We start from the raw sequence: 21,011 nt of genomic DNA on the forward strand, positions 1-21,011 counted from the left end.
CCAGAAAATTTCCTTTGGAACATCAAAGCACCTTTCTTTGCCTTTATAAATTGCTGACAATGGAGCAGCCAATGAGCCACAGGGACTTCACTCAGAGCCTTTAAACAACTTGTGGTTTGGTCTCTAGTCTGTTTGCTCAGGCACTCTTCCTATATTCATCATGTTAATCACCCACTTTAGAAGTAACGCACATAGGCCAAGGGTAAAATGTTGGTCAATAAACTTTAGCTAATGCAGTCATAACAGGAAAAGACCAATGCAATTCTGTGTTGTGATGTTAAACCAAGCCTCAATAGCAAAGTTTCTACAGTAAGCTGAAAAAAAAAAAGAATTCTAAACACCTCATAGCAAGAGTACATACTACCTTGTGTCAGAGATGCACACTCTTCTCTCCCACCCATACTACCTCACCTTTACTCAGCTCCACAGTTTGCTACATTTCAGTGATGCTGAGTGTAAGCCATAAGCCAGAATTTGGAATCATCTCCTGTAAAAAATGTAAAATCTGACAGCCTTTCAATGACAATTTCTTTAATGGATGAGATCACTGTTTCTTCCTCTGTTCAGAAGACTTTTTGTAGCAGTTCATGTATTAATTGTTAGGAGCTGCACGACGTCAATTTTGATCAACTCAGAAAGTTTATTTGAAACAGGAATATTTATTTCTCTGCAGAACTGCAGTAACCCAAAAGACAGAAAAAACCCCAACATTCCCAGATTTATTCACTCATATAACTTTGTATATTTAAGTCTTATAATGACAGGGAAAGAGTTTATAGACTGATTTGTCAGCTGCAAAAAGCTCTTATTTGCATTACTGAAAGAATGAGGTAAAAGGACTCTGCACCAGTCAGGAACTGAGTCGGTACCAAATATAAGGCAAAGTGCTATAGTGCTATTCTGAATTCAAACAGCTTGTTTTAGTCCTACGGAGCAATTACTCCAGCATACCTAGCCTGAGTCCATACAGGATCCACCGCACTCAAGAACGTTTCTACAAAAGGGAATTTATGGCTGTCATTTGAGACATCCTTCCAACTGCCTTGTACCACCTGGAAAACAACAAAGTAGCTGAGCACTAGGTCCTAAAAATATTTGAGGTCACTAATCTATATAAAAATCCCATTGGGTTTAGGGACAAATACAGACCTCCTTAGCCAATCCGAATGCCTAAGCAAATCAGTGTACGGACATATAAAAAGGATGAAAATGCTTCCTCTCTGGCTGAAGGGCTACTATACAAGCAACTCTGGGCAAGCACCATCTTCCTATTCTGTTTTCATTCGGACTAGGAGGCAGTACAGGGAAAGGCAATCTCAGGCTCCAAGGCATCTTAGTAGAATGAACAAAAAAATCTCAAGGATTTACTGGCAACATAGATAAAAACACTAAATAAGGGTACAATGAAGAGCTAGAGTTACCCCCTAAAAATGTTATTTCAACAGCACTGCACAGAATGCCTTTGACTCAGTCTTCAACTCATGCTGACTTGACATCTGTCCCCATTTTCTTCTCTTCAGACAATTTTATAATGGCCTTCAGCTCAGCTTCAGAAAACTTAGGGGTCAGTGCCGCATTGTCATAATCAAATTCTTCATCAAGTGAGAATGGTTGAACATCATCCCCTAGTAGCTGTAATGAGGAAAAACAGATACATAAATAATATTGCTGCAAGTGATGATAAGGAAGCTCAAAATATAAACTTCTAATTAATATTTAATTAAACTATTTTTTTGACTCTAGCACTCTCAGCTGATTAAGCTCTTTTTAAGTAAAAGAATAAATTCAATTATTCAATTTGACCTAATTTAAGCCATTTAATGTGCCACATTTGTACTGTACTGTATCCGAATGAATATCATTAGCTAATTTTGCTCAAGGGAAGGAATCTAAAAACCTCCCTTGCACACATCTATTACACTCCTGCCACTTGTAGCAGCAGGGATGTGGGGATATGGACAAGTTATGTACAGCTATGTTAAATTTCAAAGACAGATTCCATATCCTTAAAACTTGGGCTAGCATCACATAAAGCTTCACTTTACATGTATCTGATACTAATATAACATACTTCCCAGAACACAGTTTCAGCAAAGGAAATGCCTGGAATGAGCAAAATGATATGTAATCAATTTTCAGACTCTAATAATTTCTTTTCACCATCTCAGAGATATGCAATTGACCGGTTTGGATTTCTTGCACGATGAACATAAAGTATTACTGCATTTGCCAGTATTTGCTTTGTTGACATAGTATATAGCATTTCTGTATTGCTTCTCATTGAAGTATCATAGAATAAATGCTCTGCCTATGAAATAAAATAATGAAAACAAATAACTATGGCAGGCTGCACACTGATAAGGAACTGCAGGAGGCCATGACACAAAAGACTTATGATAGGCAGTTACATAAAATCAGTTCCAGAGCTACATACATCCTCACTGCCGAAACTGTACAGGAATGCTCCCTATCCTTTGAGACGTTAATCTAAAATGTCTAGAAATTTCAACCATGCCAAATAGCACAACTCCTCAAGGGCTCTGTGTTTGAAAGATTTAAGTACTTCAGTACCAAATCAGCAAAACATTTAAACACATGCTTATTTTTTCAAACTTCTGATGAATCCTCAATGAAGCCACTGATTACTGACATATTTGAAGTTAAGAATACACTTATTTGTTTTGCTGAATGGGAGGAAGAACACTCAGCATCTTATGGTCACCGCTCAGTTTAGAAGGCACAGTATCCCACACAATTTCTGGTAACATTTTGTAAGAAGCTGTATTGACACAGTTAATGCCATCTAATAAGTCAGAGAAGTGTTACCTGGATTCCTCTCCAGTGACTGGCCACCTGACAGATACAGCAGTGAGTATCTTGCAAGTATCTACATACTTCATTAATAAACTGTAATATTGCCTAATTGATTAGGAAATATTTTTTCTGGTCATGTGTAAGTATTGCTTAATGTCCTAGGGACCTGGCTTACATTGGCTTCAATAGATGCTGGAGCATATAAATCATCCTCGATGCAGACCTGTAGACCATGGGCATTTATAAATGAGAAAAAAAAAACTTAGAAGATAGAGCTGGTCTAGAAAACAGTATTCATTCTGCATGCAAAGATATCTTGTTTATGTCCATACACTATCCCAGGTAAACCATCATTAACTTTTATAAGTAGCACATTCAAAAAATGTTTACATGAGACAAAGCCTGCACATAAGCTCTCTTTCCCATTAAGACTGAGGTCAACACACTGATCTCCTCTCCATATTCATGTCCAGTTTCATCTTTTCCACAGGTAAAGCATCCTAAAAGTCCATGCCAGTAAGGGTACCAGCAACTGGGTAACAACGATATGGTTCCCCACAGCCTCCTCCTGGAGAAACAGATGTGTTACGATCTAGATAAGTGGTCCATGCAGTGGGTGGGGAACTGGCTGACAGGCTGCACCCAGAGGGTAGTGGTAAGCAGTTCTTTTTCGAACTGGCAACTTGTCACAAGTGGGGTCCTCCAGGGATCAATATTGTGCTCAATGGTGTTTAATATCTTCATAAGTGATCTGGATGATGGGATCGAATGCACGCTGATGAAGTTTGCGGATGATACCAAACTGAGTGGGGAGGTAGACACCTCAGAACAGAGCGCCACCCTGCAGGAAGACCTATATAGGCTGGAAGAGTGGACCAGCAAGAATCTTATGAAATTCAACAAGGACAAGTGTAAGGTCTTACACCTAGGAAAACATAATCCAGGAGTGCAGCCCAGACTGACATCCACCTGCCTGGAGAGCAGGGAAAGGGAACTAGGGGTCCTAGTGGACAGCAAGCTCAACATGAGTGAGCAGTGTGCTGCACTGGCAAGGAAAGCCAACAGGATGCTGCGTTGCATCAACAAAGGCATCACCAGCAGAGATAAAGAAGTCATTATCCTACTCTACTCAGTGCTTGTCAGGCCACAGCTGGAATACTGTGTTCAGTACACAAAAAAGATGTGGACATGTTGGAAAGGGTATAAAGAGCCACAGAGATGATCAAAGAACTGGAAAACCTGCCATATGAGAAAAGGTCAAGAGAATTGGGTTTGTTCAGCCTTGAGAAAAGAAGGCTTAGGGATGACCTTATTACCATGTTCCAGTACTTAAAGGGTGGCTACAAAGAAGATGGAGACTCCCTTTTTACAAGGAGTCACATGGGAAAGATAAGGGATAATGGGTGCAAGTCAGGTGAACAAGTGAAATCTCCTGGGAAGATTTCAATTGGATTCTAGAGGAAAATTTTTCACAATGATAACAATCATCCATTGGAATAATCTCCCCAGGGAAATGGTGGATTCCCCAACATTGGACACTTTTAAGATTTGGCTGGACAGGGTGCTAGGCCATCTTCTCTAGACAGTGCTTTCATCTAGATGGAGCTTTTGCCAAGAAAGGTTGGACGAGATGATCCTTGAGGTCCCTTCCAACCTGGTATTCTATGATTCTATGAACTGGTACCAGCAACCAGGGTTCATTACTACCTGTCTTTCCTTAGCAGAAATACAAAACACTTCTAAAATATGAGGTAAGGTGCAAATATTTTTCAGTTGGTTTGATTGTAACAATATTTGTTACCACATCTATAGGTAACTAAGCTACGAAGAGTTTAAATTACAGTAAGCCTTCACAGGGATTCTACAAAAACAAATCCATTCTTCTTCTGCCAACATAGTTATGGAAAGTATACACACATTCAGTATGCCCTAGTACTGACCTTCATGTCATTCCAGGAACATTTTATGCATGTAGAGAAATACTAGAAAACCTTTTGTTTAAAAAACTCAACCTCAGAATGTTAACTGAAATTAGATGCCAAAGTAGAACACACCCAACTTCACTGTCAACAATTTTTCTGTTACCCACTCATTGCACATTTGAAAAGTTTATTCACATTGCATAGTTATCAGTGTGCTTCATCTCTCAAATGAGTACTCAAAGCACTAGGGATTCTTTTTTTGCTTCGTCTCCCAAGAAGCCATTCACTTCAACATTCCATGCACACAAGCAATCTAAAATTTTTATGCTGCAAACTGCAATTTTGATCTATTTCAAAAGGAAGACATTTTGTAATAGAACACCAAATCTCCTGAACTGATCAAGTTATTATCTTGTTATTTTTGCCTAAGAAGCTGAGAGAAATATGTGAATTTCAGGTGTCTAATTTAACATCTAATTGAAATCTTTTTGAGAGCTCTCTGGGAATAGAATTTTGCTCTATTAGAAAACTGCCAGTTTGCTTAAGATTGCTCCTGTGATTTATTCTCTGAAGAAATAATCATTTTCATTTACAGTTCCTGCATGTCCAAATTAAAAGGGGAAAGAATGTAATGTTCATATTAATAACTGAAGTATTTTGCTAGAGGCTGTTTTACAAAGTAATCTTGTAAATAAAATACCTTAAAGTTGAGACTTTCAAAAGTCTATTAATAATTGGCAACTCAGTTCTTTTTATTAATCTGTGTGGAGTTACAGTTAACTGAACAGCTTGTCTCTGTCCTTCTAAAACCTTTATTTCTATGTAATTATGGCACTCGATGATTCACTTGCTCAAATTATGTAAAGGATGCACATACACTCACCAATGATTTCATTGTATACTCAAGGGAAAACTTACTAGTTCAATAACAATAAGTAAAAAAGGGGGGGGGGGGCATGTATGCTATTATCTCATATAAGCTTAATATATACTGGGGTACTTGGGAGAAAAAATAAGTTTGTTTTGAGTTTGGGGCACTGGATTGAGAGTCAGTAAGTCTTGACCAATTTTCTACTTCCACTTCATCATTCTGGACAAGTCACTCAATCTCTGTGTCTTTACTGGCCTCTGAGAAGATGACTCTTCCATCTTCCTTCACTTAGTCAATCCTGTCTTTAAGTTCTTCCTTGTTCTCGTTGCATTTATGCATAGGACTTAGCAGAAACAAACCTCAGTTGAGGCCGATCAGTAAATCCTTAAATGAAAGGAACTCAATGGAAGCTGTATTTTAGGTTATATATGCTGCCGCTCCACAGATAAAATGATAGGCATGGTAAATACTTTTTTGAAACTGTGCAGGGGGGGAGATAAGAACGAATAAAGACTCTAGAAAGAAGACATTAATACATACTGGTAATTTAAAAAAAACTATGATGCCTTTTATTAAAGAAAGTATTAAGTAGAAATAAAGGAAAGAATAAATATCTGAGTAGGGAAGGTAAATGTTCTATGATAATGTACTTCAACCATGGAGTGAATGTTGTTTCAATTTTCAGTGGCCTGTGGGAGGTCATGTTTGCTGCGCTGTCAATACCGAAATCCAGGAATATATTTATGTCTAAAACCTGGGAAGAAAGATGAAGCAACATTGGTGGACAACACAAATAATTTGCTGTGTCATTCACTAAGACTCTTCCCAACAACTTTTGACAGAAAAGCATTTTGAGGGAGACAAGTTGTTCTTTAACAATTAGCCAAGTTATACACTGGGTCAGCAGAGATTTTTTTTAATTTTCCCTAGCAATTCATTCAGAAATATACGCCTATATATAAAGTCCTTCACAAATATGTCCATAGCATAGACATTTGACATCTTACATTGCTCTATTAAGCTTGTTTATTTTTCATAGGGAATGGTTTTCCACTCTCTGTGAAAACCAACTAGCCAGCCACATTCTGTTGCCTTTCCTGAACAGACTTGTTTTGATGGACAGAGAACTGTCTCATTTCAAAGCAGGGATGTCTCCAGGAGGGCAGACTTTGGCCTGTTTAGGAGCCTGGTTGCCAGAGTCCCTTGGGAGGCAGTCATGAAGGGCAAAGTTATCCAGGAAGGCTGGACATTCTTCAGGAAGAAAATCTTAAAGGTACAGGAGCAGGCCATCTCTATGTGCTGAAAGACGAGCCAGTGGGGAAGAAGACCAGCCTGGCTCAAAAGAGAGCTTTGGCTGGAACTTGGGGAAAAAAAAGGGTTTACAACCTTTGGAGGAAGGGGCAGGCAACTCAGGAGGATTACAAAGGTGTAATGAGGTTATGCAGGGAGAAAATTAGAAGGGTGAAAGCTCAACTATAACTTTATCTGGCTACTGTCGTCAAAGACAATAAAATATATTTCTATAAATACATTAGTAACAAAAGGTGGGCTGAGGAGAATCACCATCCTTTATTGGATGCTGGGGGAAACAAAGGATGAGGAAAAGGCTGAGATATTTAATGCCTTCTTTACCTCAGTCTTTAAGAGTAAGACCAGTTGTTCTTCAGGTACCCAGCCCCCTGAGCTGGAAGACAGGGACAGTGACCTGAATGAAGCCCCCATAATCCAAGTGGAAATGGTTAGCGACCTGCTACACCACTTAAGATACACACAAGTCTATGGGGCTGGATGGGATCCACCCAAGAGTACTGAGGGAGCTGGAGGAAGTGCTCACCAAGCCAGTTTCCATCGTTTATCAGCAGTCCTGGCTAACGAGGGAGGTCCCAATTGACTGGAGGTTAGCCAATGTCATGTTCATCTACAAGAAGGGCCAGAAGGAGGATCCAGGGAACTACAGGCTTGTCAGTGTGACCTCAGTGCCAGGGAAGGTTATGGAGCAGATCATCATGAGTGCTATCATGCAGCATGTACAGGTTAACCAGGTGATCAGGCCCAGTCAGCACGGGTTCATAAAAGGCAGGTCCTGCTTGACCAACCTGATCTCCTTCTATGACAAGGAGACCTGCTTAGTGGATGAGGGAAAGGCTGTGGATGTTGTCTACATGGACTTCAGTAAAACCTTTGACACTATTTCCCACAGCATTGTTCTAGAGAAACTGGCTGCTCATGGCTTGGATGGGCATACACTTCACTGGGTAAAAAACTGGCTGGATGGCCGGGCCCAAAGAGTTCTGATGAATGGAGTTAAATCCAGTTAGTGGCTCGTCACAAGTGGTGTTCTGCAGGGCTCAGTAATGGGGCCAGTTCTGTTTAACGTGTTTATTTATGATCTGGATGAGGGGATCAAGGGCATCCTCAGTAAGTTTGCAGATGACACCAAGTTGTATGGGAGTGTTAATCTGCTTGAGGGCAGAAAGGCTCTGCAGGGGGATCTGAACAGGCTTGATTGATGGGCTGGGCCAACTGTATCACAGAATCACAGAATGGTAGGGGTTGGAAGGGACCTCTAGAGATCATCTAGTCCAACCCCCCTGCTAAAGCAGGATCACCTAGACCAGGTTGCACAGGATTGCGTCCAGGCAGGTTTTGAATACCTCCAGAGAAGGAGACTCCACAACCTCTCTGGGCAGCCTGTTCCAGTGCTCAGTCACCCTCAGACTTAAGAAGTTTTTCCTCATATTCAGATGGAACTTCCTATGTTCCACTTTGTGCCCACTGCCCCTTGTCCTGTCACTGAGTATCACTGAAAAGAGTCTGGTCCCATCCTCTTGACATCCACCCTTTAGATATTTATAAGCATTCATAAGATCCCCTCTCAGTCTTCTCTTCTCCAGGTTAAAGAGACCCAGCTCTCTCAGCCTTTCCTCTTCAGAGAGATGCTCCAGTACCCTAATCAGCCTTGTAGCTCTCCTCTGGACTCTCTCCAGTAGTTCACTGTCTTTCTTGAACTGGGGAGCCCAGAACTGGACACAGTACTCCAGATGTGGCCTCACCAGGGCAGAGTAGAAGGAGGAGGATAACCTCCCTTGACCTGCTGGCCACGCTCTTCTTAATGCACTCCAGGATACCATTGGCCTTCTTGGCCACAAGGGCACATTTCTGGCTCATGGAGAGCTTGTTGTCCACCAGGACTCCAAGGGGCTTCTCCAAAAAGCTGCTTCCCAGCAGGTGAACCCCTAACCTGTACTGGTGCATGGGGTTATTCCTCCCCAGGTGCAGGACCCTACACTTGCCCTTGTTGAATTTCATATGGTTCCTCTCCACCCAGCTCTCCAGCCTGCCCAGGTCTCATTGAATGGCAGCACAGACTTCAGGTGTGTCGGCCACTCCTCCTAGTTTAGTATCATCAGCAAATTTGCTGAGGGAACACTCTATCCTTTCATCCAGGTCATTGATGAATATGTTGATCAAGACTGAACCCTGTACTGCCCCCTGAGGCACACCACAAGCTACAGGCCTCCAGCTAGACTCTGCATCGCTTATCACAACCCTCTGAGCTCTGCCCTTCAGCCAGTTCTCAGTCCATCTCACTGTCCACTCATCCAACCCACTCTTCCTACGCTTCCTTATGAGGATGTTATGGGAGACAGTGTCAAAAGCCTTGCTGAAGTCAAGGTAGACAACATCCACTGCTCTCCCTTCCTCCACCCAGCCAGTCATGTCGTCATAGAAGGCTATCAGATTGGTCAGGCATGATTTCCCCTTGGTGAATCCATGTTGACCACTCCCAATAACCTTCTTCTCCTCCACGTGCTTAGAGATGACATCCAGAATAAGTTGTTCCATCATCTTTCCAGGGATGGAGGTAAGGCTGACTGGCCTGTAGTTTCCTGGGTCCTCCTCCTTGCCTTTTTTAAAGACCAGAGTGACATTGGCTTTCCTCCAGTCCTCAGGCACCTCTCCTGTTTTCCATGACCTCTCAAAGACGATGGAGAGCGGCCTAGCAATAACATCTGCCAGCTCCCTCAGCACTTGTGGGCGCATCCTATTGGGGCCCATGGATTTGTGGGTGTCGAGTTTGCATAAATGATCTCTAACCTGATCCTCCTCGACCTTTCTCCGGACCTTCTCTCCTGCCTCCAGGGTCTGGGATTCCTGAGGGCTGGTCTTAGCAGTAAAGACTGAAGCAAAGGCGGCATTCAGTAACTCCACCTTCTCTGTATCCTCCACCACCAAGCCACCCACCTCATTCAGCAGTGGGCTGACATGTTCCCTAGTCTTCCTTTTGCTGCTGATGTACTTGAAAAAGTTCTTCTTGCTGTCCTTGACATCCCTTGCCAAATTTAATTCCAAGTGCGCCTTAGCCTTCCTTGTTGCATCCCTACATTCTCTGACTACATCCCTATATTCCTCCCAAGGGGCCACTCCCTTTTTCCACATTCTGTAAACTTCCTTCTTCCCTTGGGTTTTTCCAGGAGCTCCTTGCTCATCCATGCAGGTCTCCTGCCTCCTTTGCTTCATTTCTTACTCATAGGGATGCACCAATCTTGAGCTCAGAGGAAGTGGTGCTTGAATACTGACCAGCTCTCTTGGACCCCTCTACCTTCTAGAGCCCTAACCCATGGGATTCCCCCAAGCAGGTCTTTGAAAAGGCCAAAGTTAGCTCTCCTGAAGTCCAGGGTTGTAATCCTACTTATTGCCCTACTTCTTCCACACAGGATCCTGAATTCCATCATGAAGTCCACCTGAACTCATGGTCAGCCAAGGCTGCCCCCAACATTCACATCCCCAACTAGTCCTTCTTTGTTTGTTATAACAAGGTCCAGCAGCAGCCTGCTCCGCATGGGCTCCTCCACCATCTGTATCAAAAAGTTATTATCAGTGCTCTGCAGGAACCTCCTGGACTGTGTGTGCTTAGCTGTGTTGCCTTTCCAGCAAATATCAGGGTGGTAGAAGTTGCCCACGAGAATCACAGTCTGCAATCATGAAGCTACTTCCAGCTATCTGTAGAAGGCCTCATCAACATCCTCCTCCTGATCAGGTATGAGATTCAACAAGGCTCAGTACCAGGTCCTGCACTTGGGTCACAACAGCCCCATGCAACGCTACAGGCTTGGGGAAGAGTGGCTTGAAAGCTGCCTGGCAGAAAAGGACATGGGGGTGTTGGTCAACAGCCGACTGAATATGACCCAGCAGTGTGCCTGGGTGGCCAAGAAGGCCAACAGCATCCTGGCTTGTATCAGAAATAGTGTGGCCAGCAGGACTAGGGAAGTGACCATCTCCCTGCTGAGGCTGCACCTTGAATGCTGTGTTCAGTTTTGGGCCCCTCACTACAAGAAAGACACTGAGGTGCTGGAGCACGTCCAAAGAAGATCAATGAAGCTGGTGAAGGGTCTAGAGAACAAGTCTTATGAAGAGCGGCTGAGGGAACTGGGGTTATTTAGCCTGGAGAAGACGAGGCCAAGGGGAGACCTTATCGCTGTCTACAACTACCTGAAAGGAGGTTGTAGCAAGGTGGGTGTTGGTTTCTTCTCCCAAGTAGCAAGCAATAGGACAAGAGGAAATGGCCTCAAGTTGTGGCAGGGAAGGTTTAAATTGGATGTCAGAAAAAATGTCTTCACTGAAAGCGTTGTCAATCATTGGAACAGGCTGTCCAGGGAAGTGGTTGAGTCACCATCCCTGGAGGTATTTAAAAGATCTGTAGATGTGGTGCCTAAGTACAGTTGGACTTGATCTTAAAGGTCTTTTCCAACCTAAATGATTCTATGATTCTATTGCAGGGAAAATCCTGCCATAAGCAACGCAAGACTTAATTTTCAAGGCAGTGACAATTTGAAGCACTGAGGGGTTTTGAAATAGACCTGTTCAGTCTTGACAGTTCCAAAAATTAGGCCACAGTTATATCTAAATGAAGGCACAAATACGTGGATAATTTAGGGGAAACACTGCCTTCATCTTGAGTAGCCTGGCACCAACCAAAAAGTTGTGAAAATCCTAAGTCTTTCTTCTTGAAAAATGCAGCAACCCTTTAACCAATGTAATAATACTCAGTTTCTCTTTCATAATCCAACTTTTTCTCAAATGGAAATGAATTTTGCATGCAGTGGGATCTTCATCTATTTTTCATGAATTATAGTTTAAAGAGTCATATGCAATCCTTTATGAACACTGCAGGCTGCTACATTTTGGTTTTATACAGAAGTTATCCTTCTTTGGTTTTATACAGAAGTTACCAAATGAGGAAACTATAAAAACTCATTTTAGGGCTTTTTTTTTGTGTGCAAATGGGTATTTCTCAAGGCAAAAAAACTTTGAATTATGTCAGTCTTTAGGGAAAAGAGTGAGTATATTTATTCACAAAGTAGTGGGTATCAAAGCTTGAAAGGTCATTTTAGAACATTTACTTTTTCCCAAAGCAGACTTGTTCCTTATAGTAAAGAGTTTATTGTAAAGACTAAACATAGTTGAGCTCAGGAAATGAAGCACCATATGCACTGCTATAACGTCAGTCCTTCACTGGTCACGCATCATTTATAAACTTGATTTGAGCCTCATGGGACATCAATAAGCATATGAAACTATCAAAACTGGCCCATTTTAGCTGGAAGCTAACTTCAGCTTCTATTACAATGATCAGGCATGGAAAAGAGTGAAGAAGAATTCTCTGCAATAGAAACATCCACAAAAGTTAATCCTCACGCTATTTGGATAGGAAGCTTAATGACTTAAAATAAGCCTGCGAGCAATCCACACCTTCTGTTAGAAAAGAACTGTAATTCTGAATTCTAAATTAAAGTTTGTACTGATTGTGTCTGATTAAAAGACTCAGACTCCATAATGCAAACCTCTCCACATCAGACCTAAGCAATGCAGATCCTCAGCAGCATCCTGCTACTACTCATTTCCAAAAGGACAAATCCCAATTCTGATCACAATATATTCTAAAACCTTTTTTTTCTTTTAAATGTCATGTTAAAGGGATCGTTCACTACCTCCTTGTTGCAGAAGATGGTTCCTATATTCAGCTCAATGAGAACTGCAGGATGTTGTAAGATCATGAGATCACTGGAAAATTAAATGGGCCACCATTTTACCTAAGTGATGATTTGTTGAAAGGTCAGGAAGAGCAAGAGTTTACTTGAACATTCTGTGAGTTACATCAATTAAATAGTAAAAAGCCCACATACCATTTGACGTACTGAAGTACACATTTTGAAAATGTGTGATTATATTGTAGCAGTGTGCAAGATAAATAGTACCTTTCTATTAGAGTGTTTATCTCAATTCTTAATGTATTTAAGATTTCATTAATAATTTAAAAATTTATAATGTCATTTGTTAACTCATAGCAGTTCCACCCACTCCATTTATATCCCTCTGTTCTTGTGGAAATAACATTAGAAGCCAATAGGTAAAAAAACCCACCCCAAACCCCCAGTGTTTAAATAAATAAATCGACATGATACCTCTTGGGCTTTGCTGTCTGATGGCTGTGGAACTGACAAGGTTCTGAACTTCAAATGAATAGGCTTATCAAAAAAAGGTGTACAATAAGTCACTGTCTCTTCCGCCTCTCCTGGGAGAACTAACGACCCTGCTGAATAAAAAACAGTCAACTTTACCATTCCATTCAATGTATAAATTAGCAAAATCCTGTGTAAAATTCTGTAGTGCTCAGATACAGGCAGAAGCTTGTTAGTCAAAGTGTGCTGTATTTATTGTTGCATAATATATAATATAGGCAGCTATCTTTAAAACAGATCCATGCAGTCCTGAGCTAAAATCTAGATAATAAAATACGCTATACTAAGGAAAAATCAAACTGTGTTGAAAATAGACAGGTAGCTCTTCTTTCTTGAGGACACTGAATTAAAAATTTGGATCTAGATGCTCCTAAATACACAGAACAGCTGGGATTAGATTAATCTCTTTCATAACAAAGAAGGAAGGTCCTCAATGGAGATGTCTACAGTAGGAGTTACAAAATACCAGATTGAGTCCTGGTCTTGCCATTGATTAGCTGGGCAGTCTCAATTCTCTTTTGCTGGAGTTTCATCACCCGTACACTGGGCATAAAGAATCTTTGCAAAGCATCTTAACGTGACTCTTCCAAAACATTAATTAAAAATACCTGGTAGAACTACTAATATTTCCCACTACAGTGCCAGATGACTCTCTTGTCCAAGAATCTTTTAATGGATGTTTGTTCCTCCCTGAGCTTTCCAAAAAGAGGTACTTGAGAGGACTTGCCTATATCTGGGACACAGGAACATGTAACCTTTCCACACAGGCAGGATTTGGTCCGCAGTTCATAAATGTACAGACTTTCTGAATCACTTTTCCTTTACATACTTAAGCAAAACATTCCTACTGGGAACAGTGGGTTTGCGTTCTGCAACAGCTCAGAAGGATATGCCTTAGGTTTAGAAATATCTTTTAACATGAATCAATCTCAGCTCTGCTACAGCACAGATGTGTGTCCATCTTGTCTCAGTAATGTTTTTATGAAGGAACTTAAGGGGACCATATGTCTTGCAATTTAGTCAAAGGATTATGTAAATCTACCTACCATTTTTTCTGGCTGATACACAAGTTTCTTTACAGCTTTATACTATATTTTAGTAGCTTGATTTCTTCTTGAAATCTCAGAATAAGTTTCCAAAGCATTGCTTAAATGTTAGTAAATGGAACCAACAAGAGGGTGAAAAGGAAGAAGTGGTGATTTATCTCTACCTGCACATTTATACCACAGTAGTGGAGTTACAGACCTCTCATTCTCCTGTAAATCTGCATTTGAAAATAATGATTTCCTAGCTAGGCCTTCGTAAAAAATCCATGTTTGAATTTGTCATTTAGTTTTCTTCTAGGAATTGTGAACTATTTCAAAGCCAGCAGGGCTTTGGACTTGTAAAGTAGAATGTTCTTTTAAAAAGAGCTGAATTCATTCCCTTGGGTATCTCATTCCTGGATTTTTGTCTTTTGGTTCATGATCCACGTATAAGTGGTTTCCAGTTTTCATCCCCATTCTCTTGGTTGCTTATATCTATCTCTAGTCACCTATATACTTTCAGTACTTGTTATCAGCATAGCATCTGATCTTATTCTGCATCAGTTATACGAGAAAGCTTCCTGAAAAGAATGGTGCAGTCCACAGGTATATATGCTGTGTCTTCACATGCTCTGCAACTGCTTTTTTCAATCTTTCATAACTTGGGTCAAAACTATTTGTAGGATGGAAGCAAGATGTGAATGCTCATTTAAAGGCAATGGCATCTTTCACTATTGTTTCAAACTTGCACCATACAAATATACCCTCACTGAAGGAAGGAATGCCTGGACATCAGGAGTTTTGTATCACCTCCTGATATAAACAGTGATTGTTTCCGTACCTTGAGCTTCCCCACCCCAACAGACCAATCTACTGAGAGAAGACGAGGAGGAAGCACTGTTATGCAACAGTCTGGCAATGGCTCAGAAAGACAGCTCTTAAAAATTAGGACAACAGAAGGAAATTTATTTTTGCTTTTAGCAAGAAGTGCTTGTCACACTCAGAATGTCAATTCCACTATTTTAAGGCTTGTTAGTAATGCAAAAAAAATGTTTCAAATTCCTTTCAATCGCCCCATGAGAATGTGGTGATCAACCTTTGTTTGCCAGTAGACATGCCAGAAATGCGCTTTGTCTCTCCATCCTGGCTGCGTGACAGCATATGAAAGTCTAATCTGTAAATGCTGCTTTCCCTGATAACGTTCAATCAAGAAACTCCTTCAGAGAGAAAATTAGGGAGTTTTGACAGTCCTCCTTCTCAGTAGAAGCTCCCAAAGGAACTATAGGCTATTGTAAGGTCTAGTCAGCACCTCACAGCTGGTTTAGGTTGATACTACAGCACTAGTGGATGATGATCCTAATTAAGCTGCTAATTATGTTCTCTGTGGAGGTGATTAATTAGCAACAGGAAAGCCTTTGATACTGCCAACAGCACCATATATAGAGATAACTGAGCAGCCAGTAATATCAAAAATCTGAGAAGAGATTTTGAAATGCATCTCTCCTAATACCATGAAGAATCAATGACCTGGATGGTATGGCAGTGAACTCCAATGATTTTACTCAAGTCCAGCATATTCAATGAGGGCATATTTGGAAACTGATTAATTCTCTTCTCTTTAGTCCCCTTCCCTCCTCTACTTGACAGACTCACAGAAAGTGATTACTAAATCTATGAACACTGCTGAATTGGGGATTTTGTTCACTGTGTACCATTGACATTAACTCTAAGTATAGAAAAAAAGAATCTAATGGCACAAACCTGATTTGAGCTTTCAAGAGTGAAGAAGTTCAAAGTCTTGTCTAAATGTTTAGCAAATGATGCCCTGCTATAGATATGCTAACATGGGTTTTACCACTTTCAGACACTACATTTCACAAAAATGTTGTTGATGGGGAGCTGAGGAAGGAGGTAGTGATAACGAAAAAAGCTTAAAAGCTAAATTTTGCTGTCTCCTCTGATTCTTTGCCTTCAGGCTGTTAGCCCCAAAGAGCTGCCTAGTGTGAAATCATCTCGAGGCAGTGCTAAATGGATTGTAGAGAATGGAGGAGAAAAAAAGAAAGAAATTTACCAGCTGGGGGGAGCCCCCTACTCAAAAATTTAACTCTGAATCCTCTTCTTCAACCTGATTTTTCTGGATGTAAATATAGGCTCAAAATATAAATGGAAAGGCATAGATTATGGAAAATAACAGATATTGATATAATTATTTATTTATTGATAGAATTATTTAAATAATTAAATAGTTATGCTTAGCCTCAGCTTCAAAGTAACTGAGTCACTTGGGTCCTCCTCAACCTCTGTGGGGTTACAGAGAACTGGGACTTTGAAAACACAAATTTACAGTACCTCAGGGCTCCAAGCCAGATTAGGATGAGACTCTGATATCCTTGCCTACACAGCCTCACCCATACATTTCATTAGTCCTATTTTATTTTGTATTTTAAAAATAGCACACTCAAGGTCTCTAGACACGCTCTTTACATATTTTGTACTTTATACAAATATTACCTATTATTACCTAACTATCCTTCAAGCCCTGCAGCAAGTGATTTGTCACCAGTCCTGGAAAGGAATTCTGTTGCCAAACATAGGTGCTAGGCATTCTCCATCCGTCCCTGGAGAAAGTCTGATCATCTCTATTGTTGCTCTAAGCTACTTACAGATTAAATTCAGTGAGAAAGAGCAATTAAACAGTCCACCATACACATGCTGTCTCTACGTGATGCATTAAAGCTATGGTTTAGGGCAGCAATTTTACTTTGTCAATCACAGCTTACTGTGCCAAAGTCCCACAATGCAAAGCATTGCCCTGGTTTCAGGCTTTTGGCCCAATGCTGTCTAATGAAAACAGTTACAATGAATTTGCATATTGGCCAAATCTATGGGCTGCTTTTTTTTTTTTTTGTAAGAAGCAGCTGTATTCATTCACACTTAAAAGACACTGGACTTAAGAAAATGAGTTAAAACAAAGAGAGGAAAAAACCCACTAGAATGATTCTTCCAGGACATCTCCCCAAAAGCATTGGTTTAGATGGGATGTTTTAACACCTATTTACTATAATGCTTTTCACACTGTCAACTTTGAGCCACTTCCCCTTAAGTGTAAATATTTACTTTATTAATGTACAGTTGCTAACTCAGCTAACTGATCTGCCCTTTCAAGCTAAATGAAATACGGAGATACTGGACTGTTGCCAATAACAAGTACAGATTAAAGCTTGTTGTAATTAAACTAGCAAGGTATGACATTTTTCACTAGGTGTCCTAGCTTGTTTTGCCAGTATGAAGTCTTAAATCTATCATTTGTTCTGACATACAGGTGGCAGCATTTAAAAAGGCCAGCAACAGAATGTCTTTCAAATTTGTGTCACACTTTGCCTCACTTATAAACTAAGTGGAATTCTTCAGAATTAATCCTTTATTAAGGTGGTCAGTAGGGATATTATTTTATATTACTTTGTTATTACAAACAATAGAAGAGACACCATTTTATATTTTGTGTTTTGTTGCTATGGTTTCTACAGGAGTAAGACTATACCTCTCATTATGAAGCCTATCAAGTGGATTTTGACATGTAAAACAACTATCAAACTATAAGTCCTATTTTCTGCACTTAGGAGTCAAGGGGAAATTCTTCATCTTCACTCAACAATTATTTCCACTGAAGAAGCTCTGGGCAAGACCCAGACTGTGGGTTTCCCAGATGTAAATTTGGATGCTGTTCACCTTCCTTACAGAGTTTAGAAGGAATAATTAGTTCTGGCTATGCAGCGTTTTGATGTTATAAAATACAATCTAAATGCTTAATGTTGTTAGTGAGCACTGTAGCTTGTTTAGGGGTTGATACGACTTCTTTCTGCACTGAGGCCGTCTGTGCAGGCAGTTAGTGCAAGGAGTGCTGTCTCATGGGAAGAGCTGAGGAGAGCAGAGATTGAAAGCTAAATCAAATGTCACGTAAAAAGTGAGTAGTTAGCACACTGATAATCTACAGTAGTGGTGGTATAATGTTATGTTTATTGTTTTTATAATCACCAATAAAAGCACTAACTGAAAGGTTTTCCCAATGTGGCTTGCATAAAGTGCTATTCAGACAGCACAAGCAGATGATCATTTTTGTAATTCTCATCTTATTCAAATGCAGTCTGTCTTACTAGGGGTTTCTAAATGTATGTGATTAATGTTTACTCTTACACACTCACAAATGCACAGAAATGACTGAAAAGCCTGGAGAGAGGCAAGGTCTGGCACAGTCCAGAGAGTAGCAAGCTATCCCCAAGCTCTGGCAGCACTTTCCTCACTGCCCTGCTTGGTATTTTAGTGTTGGGCTTATTTCTCATCATACAATTTGTGGCCTGTTTTGAACTAGATATATCTATCAATACTGCCATGAACTAGATATAGACAATTCTCATTTCATTATGATACAAGTGAAATGTGGGTTTACGTTTCCAGCAATGAGCCCCAGGTTTTTTTAATAGATACTACCAGAATTTAAGACATAAACACAGAACAATGTCCTACAAACTGAAAAATGGGTACATGTGAATACTGCACTCAAAAGAAATCTTTGATGTCTGTACCCGACAGAGGACTGCTATCTTACTCCCTCCTTCCTGAAATGCCCAGGTTGGAGAAAAAAATATTTGCCGTAAACCTGACTTATGTTGGTTTATTACTTTCTTGTGAGTTACAGCCAAGCTCCAAATATTCATCAACTGGAAGTCTCTAAGCCCTCTGACTTCATAGGAATTCTGCAAATACAGAAAGGAAAGACTAATCAAATCTTTAACCGATTAGACAGACTAATCAATGGCAATAACCAAGGAACTTAGGACCAAAGTCCTGCTCTGTAACAGCTTCTTTCAGTGACCTTAGGCAAATCTCTTAATCTGCGTGGCTTGGTTTCTTTGTGCAGTCACAGGTATAGATGAGGAAAATGTATTTAATCACTAAAAGGTCATCAATTCTTGTGGTAGTAAAGACCATACATGCACCTATGATAGACAAATAACTACAGACACTAGGTTTCTATTCACGTTTTAGAGGTGGAAGAGTTAAATTATAGATGTATGGAACAGTTAGACACAATTTAAAATGCTCATAATTGGAATACTTAAAGAAGTTCACTGTAAATTCAAAATCAGTCTAATCTATTTTAAGCCAGGATGAAATAATTTCAATAGGCAGGGACATCTTTTTCATTAAATATTTCCACTTTATAGAACTCTCTCTTACCACCCATGTTACTTTGTGGAGAAACTTCTGAAATCAAAATAATTTCAATACAAAATCAAAGTGCAGAAAAATGTACAAACGTTGCTAACAAGAAGTGTTTTGTAATTCTGAAAAATACTGGAAAGAAAAACCTGGCTCACCAGGACACAGTATAATAAATATTCCTTATAATCTATTATCTCATTACCTCTTAGAGTGAGGAAAAGAGTACTTTGATTTGGGGAATTTGGGCGATTTGGGTAATTTGGGGAATCTGGGGAATTTTCTAGCAATAGAAGAACTAAGGAAGAACATCTTTTTTAGAGGAGAAACGGTGCTTTAAACAATGTCCATACACTTGCATCCAAAGACAGACCATGACAGTGAATATGAAGGGGGGGAACCTACCACTGCATGTCTCTTCATCCATGTCTGTATCTTCCAAACCTAAGTACTTGTCCACCTACCATAAAAAACCCCAATTAGAAAACAGATTAAAATGTATTAATTCCATTTCTTATAGCACAATCTGGAGCAAAGCAAAAAAGCATTACATTGTCTCCTTCATCTTCTCCTTTCTCCCCTGCATTTTTCCAAGAAAGCATATGAATTTTCCTTGAAATGTGTAACCCAAAAGAAATACTTTTAAGTATAGGCAAAGAATTGCTGCCAAAATTGCTGCATATCAACTACAGTGACGGGAAAGAAGCTCAAGCTGTACAGCAACTTTTTCAGTAATTTAGTGAGAAGATGGAATAGTAAAATATTTTCATAGGAGAAAGATACATTATAAGTTACTCTGCAGTTTTTGCAAGCTCACTGCAAATGGCACAGTGACAATACTTGCTGTAGGCAAAGTAGAGCTTGATCCTTCTGTTTTGATACTAATGGTGAACTGAAAGGGAAATAAAAAAGCTAAGAATTATTAAATTTTTAGTATTTTATCTGGGATATTGCACTACTGTTTTTTTCAGGCTGATGTCCCTTCAAAATGATCTAAACCATCTAAAACATACCACAAGAAAAGACTTTTCTTATTTCAGGTAGCACTGAATAGATGCATAGGGTGAGAGCAAAAGGCCCTTCCCAACCTGTGTGCAAATAGTGTTACCATGGAGGACTTACTATATGCACTTCTTCTGCGTTTCTACGCAGTAATTAGAGATGCTCTTAGATAATTCTTTCCAACCTGATTTGACACCATTCTCATCCACACTTACATAACCTTTACACTTTAAAAGTACACACTCAATAAAATTTGAAAAAAAAATTGGACAGTGATATTCTCATCGTTCTCTCCCACAGATGGGAAAGAAAGAATCCATCAACAAATTGCAAGTACTTTCTAAATGAATAAAGCAAAAATCAGTCACATTCTACTCATAATCCCCACTTTGAAAAAATCAAAGAAAACCTCACCTTCACTCTTTCAGATAGACTGAGATCATTTCCATCAGAGCCACCAGCTTTCCAGCTCTCATTCATCACTGTCTGTATGTAGATAGACAGGCAGAAACATTTACATGCATGAAACAGAACCAAAATCACAGTCAAAGCTCCTACTGATTTAGACATACAGACCCTTTACGGTGTGTTTAAAAATTTTAAAATAGTGAATGCAATGCTCCTGAAAATAGAA

General features: G+C 40.0%; 1 protein-coding gene across 23 annotated transcripts in view; it reads right to left on the reverse strand.

Annotated features, from left to right (window-relative positions):
• Positions 1–616: 616 nt before the first annotated feature.
• Positions 617–21,011, reverse strand: part of IFTAP (intraflagellar transport associated protein) — a 48,112-nt gene continuing 27,717 nt past the window's right edge. For 15 of the 23 annotated variants that reach the window (XM_075754750.1, XM_075754747.1, XM_075754743.1 and 12 more), the window contains 7 exons: positions 20,792–20,863; positions 19,781–19,835; positions 13,074–13,204; positions 6,258–6,361; positions 3,265–3,382; positions 2,990–3,037; positions 617–1,632 (listed from right to left, as the gene is read on the reverse strand). In XM_075754750.1, coding sequence (XP_075610865.1) covers positions 1,480–1,632; positions 2,990–3,037; positions 3,265–3,382; positions 6,258–6,361; positions 13,074–13,204; positions 19,781–19,835; positions 20,792–20,863 — 681 coding nt within the window. In that variant the 3' untranslated portion in view covers positions 617–1,479. Of the gene's footprint in view, positions 1,633–2,989; positions 3,038–3,264; positions 3,383–6,243; positions 6,362–12,599; positions 12,702–13,073; positions 13,205–19,780; positions 19,836–20,791; positions 20,864–21,011 lie in introns of those variants that run through there. The other 8 variants (XM_075754745.1, XM_075754746.1, XR_012835731.1 and 5 more) reach the window with 8 other exon arrangements.

The sequence above is a fragment of the Balearica regulorum genome, chromosome 5 (assembly GCF_011004875.1).
Source record: "Balearica regulorum gibbericeps isolate bBalReg1 chromosome 5, bBalReg1.pri, whole genome shotgun sequence".
In the NCBI taxonomy this organism is placed as follows: Eukaryota; Metazoa; Chordata; class Aves; order Gruiformes; family Gruidae; genus Balearica; species Balearica regulorum.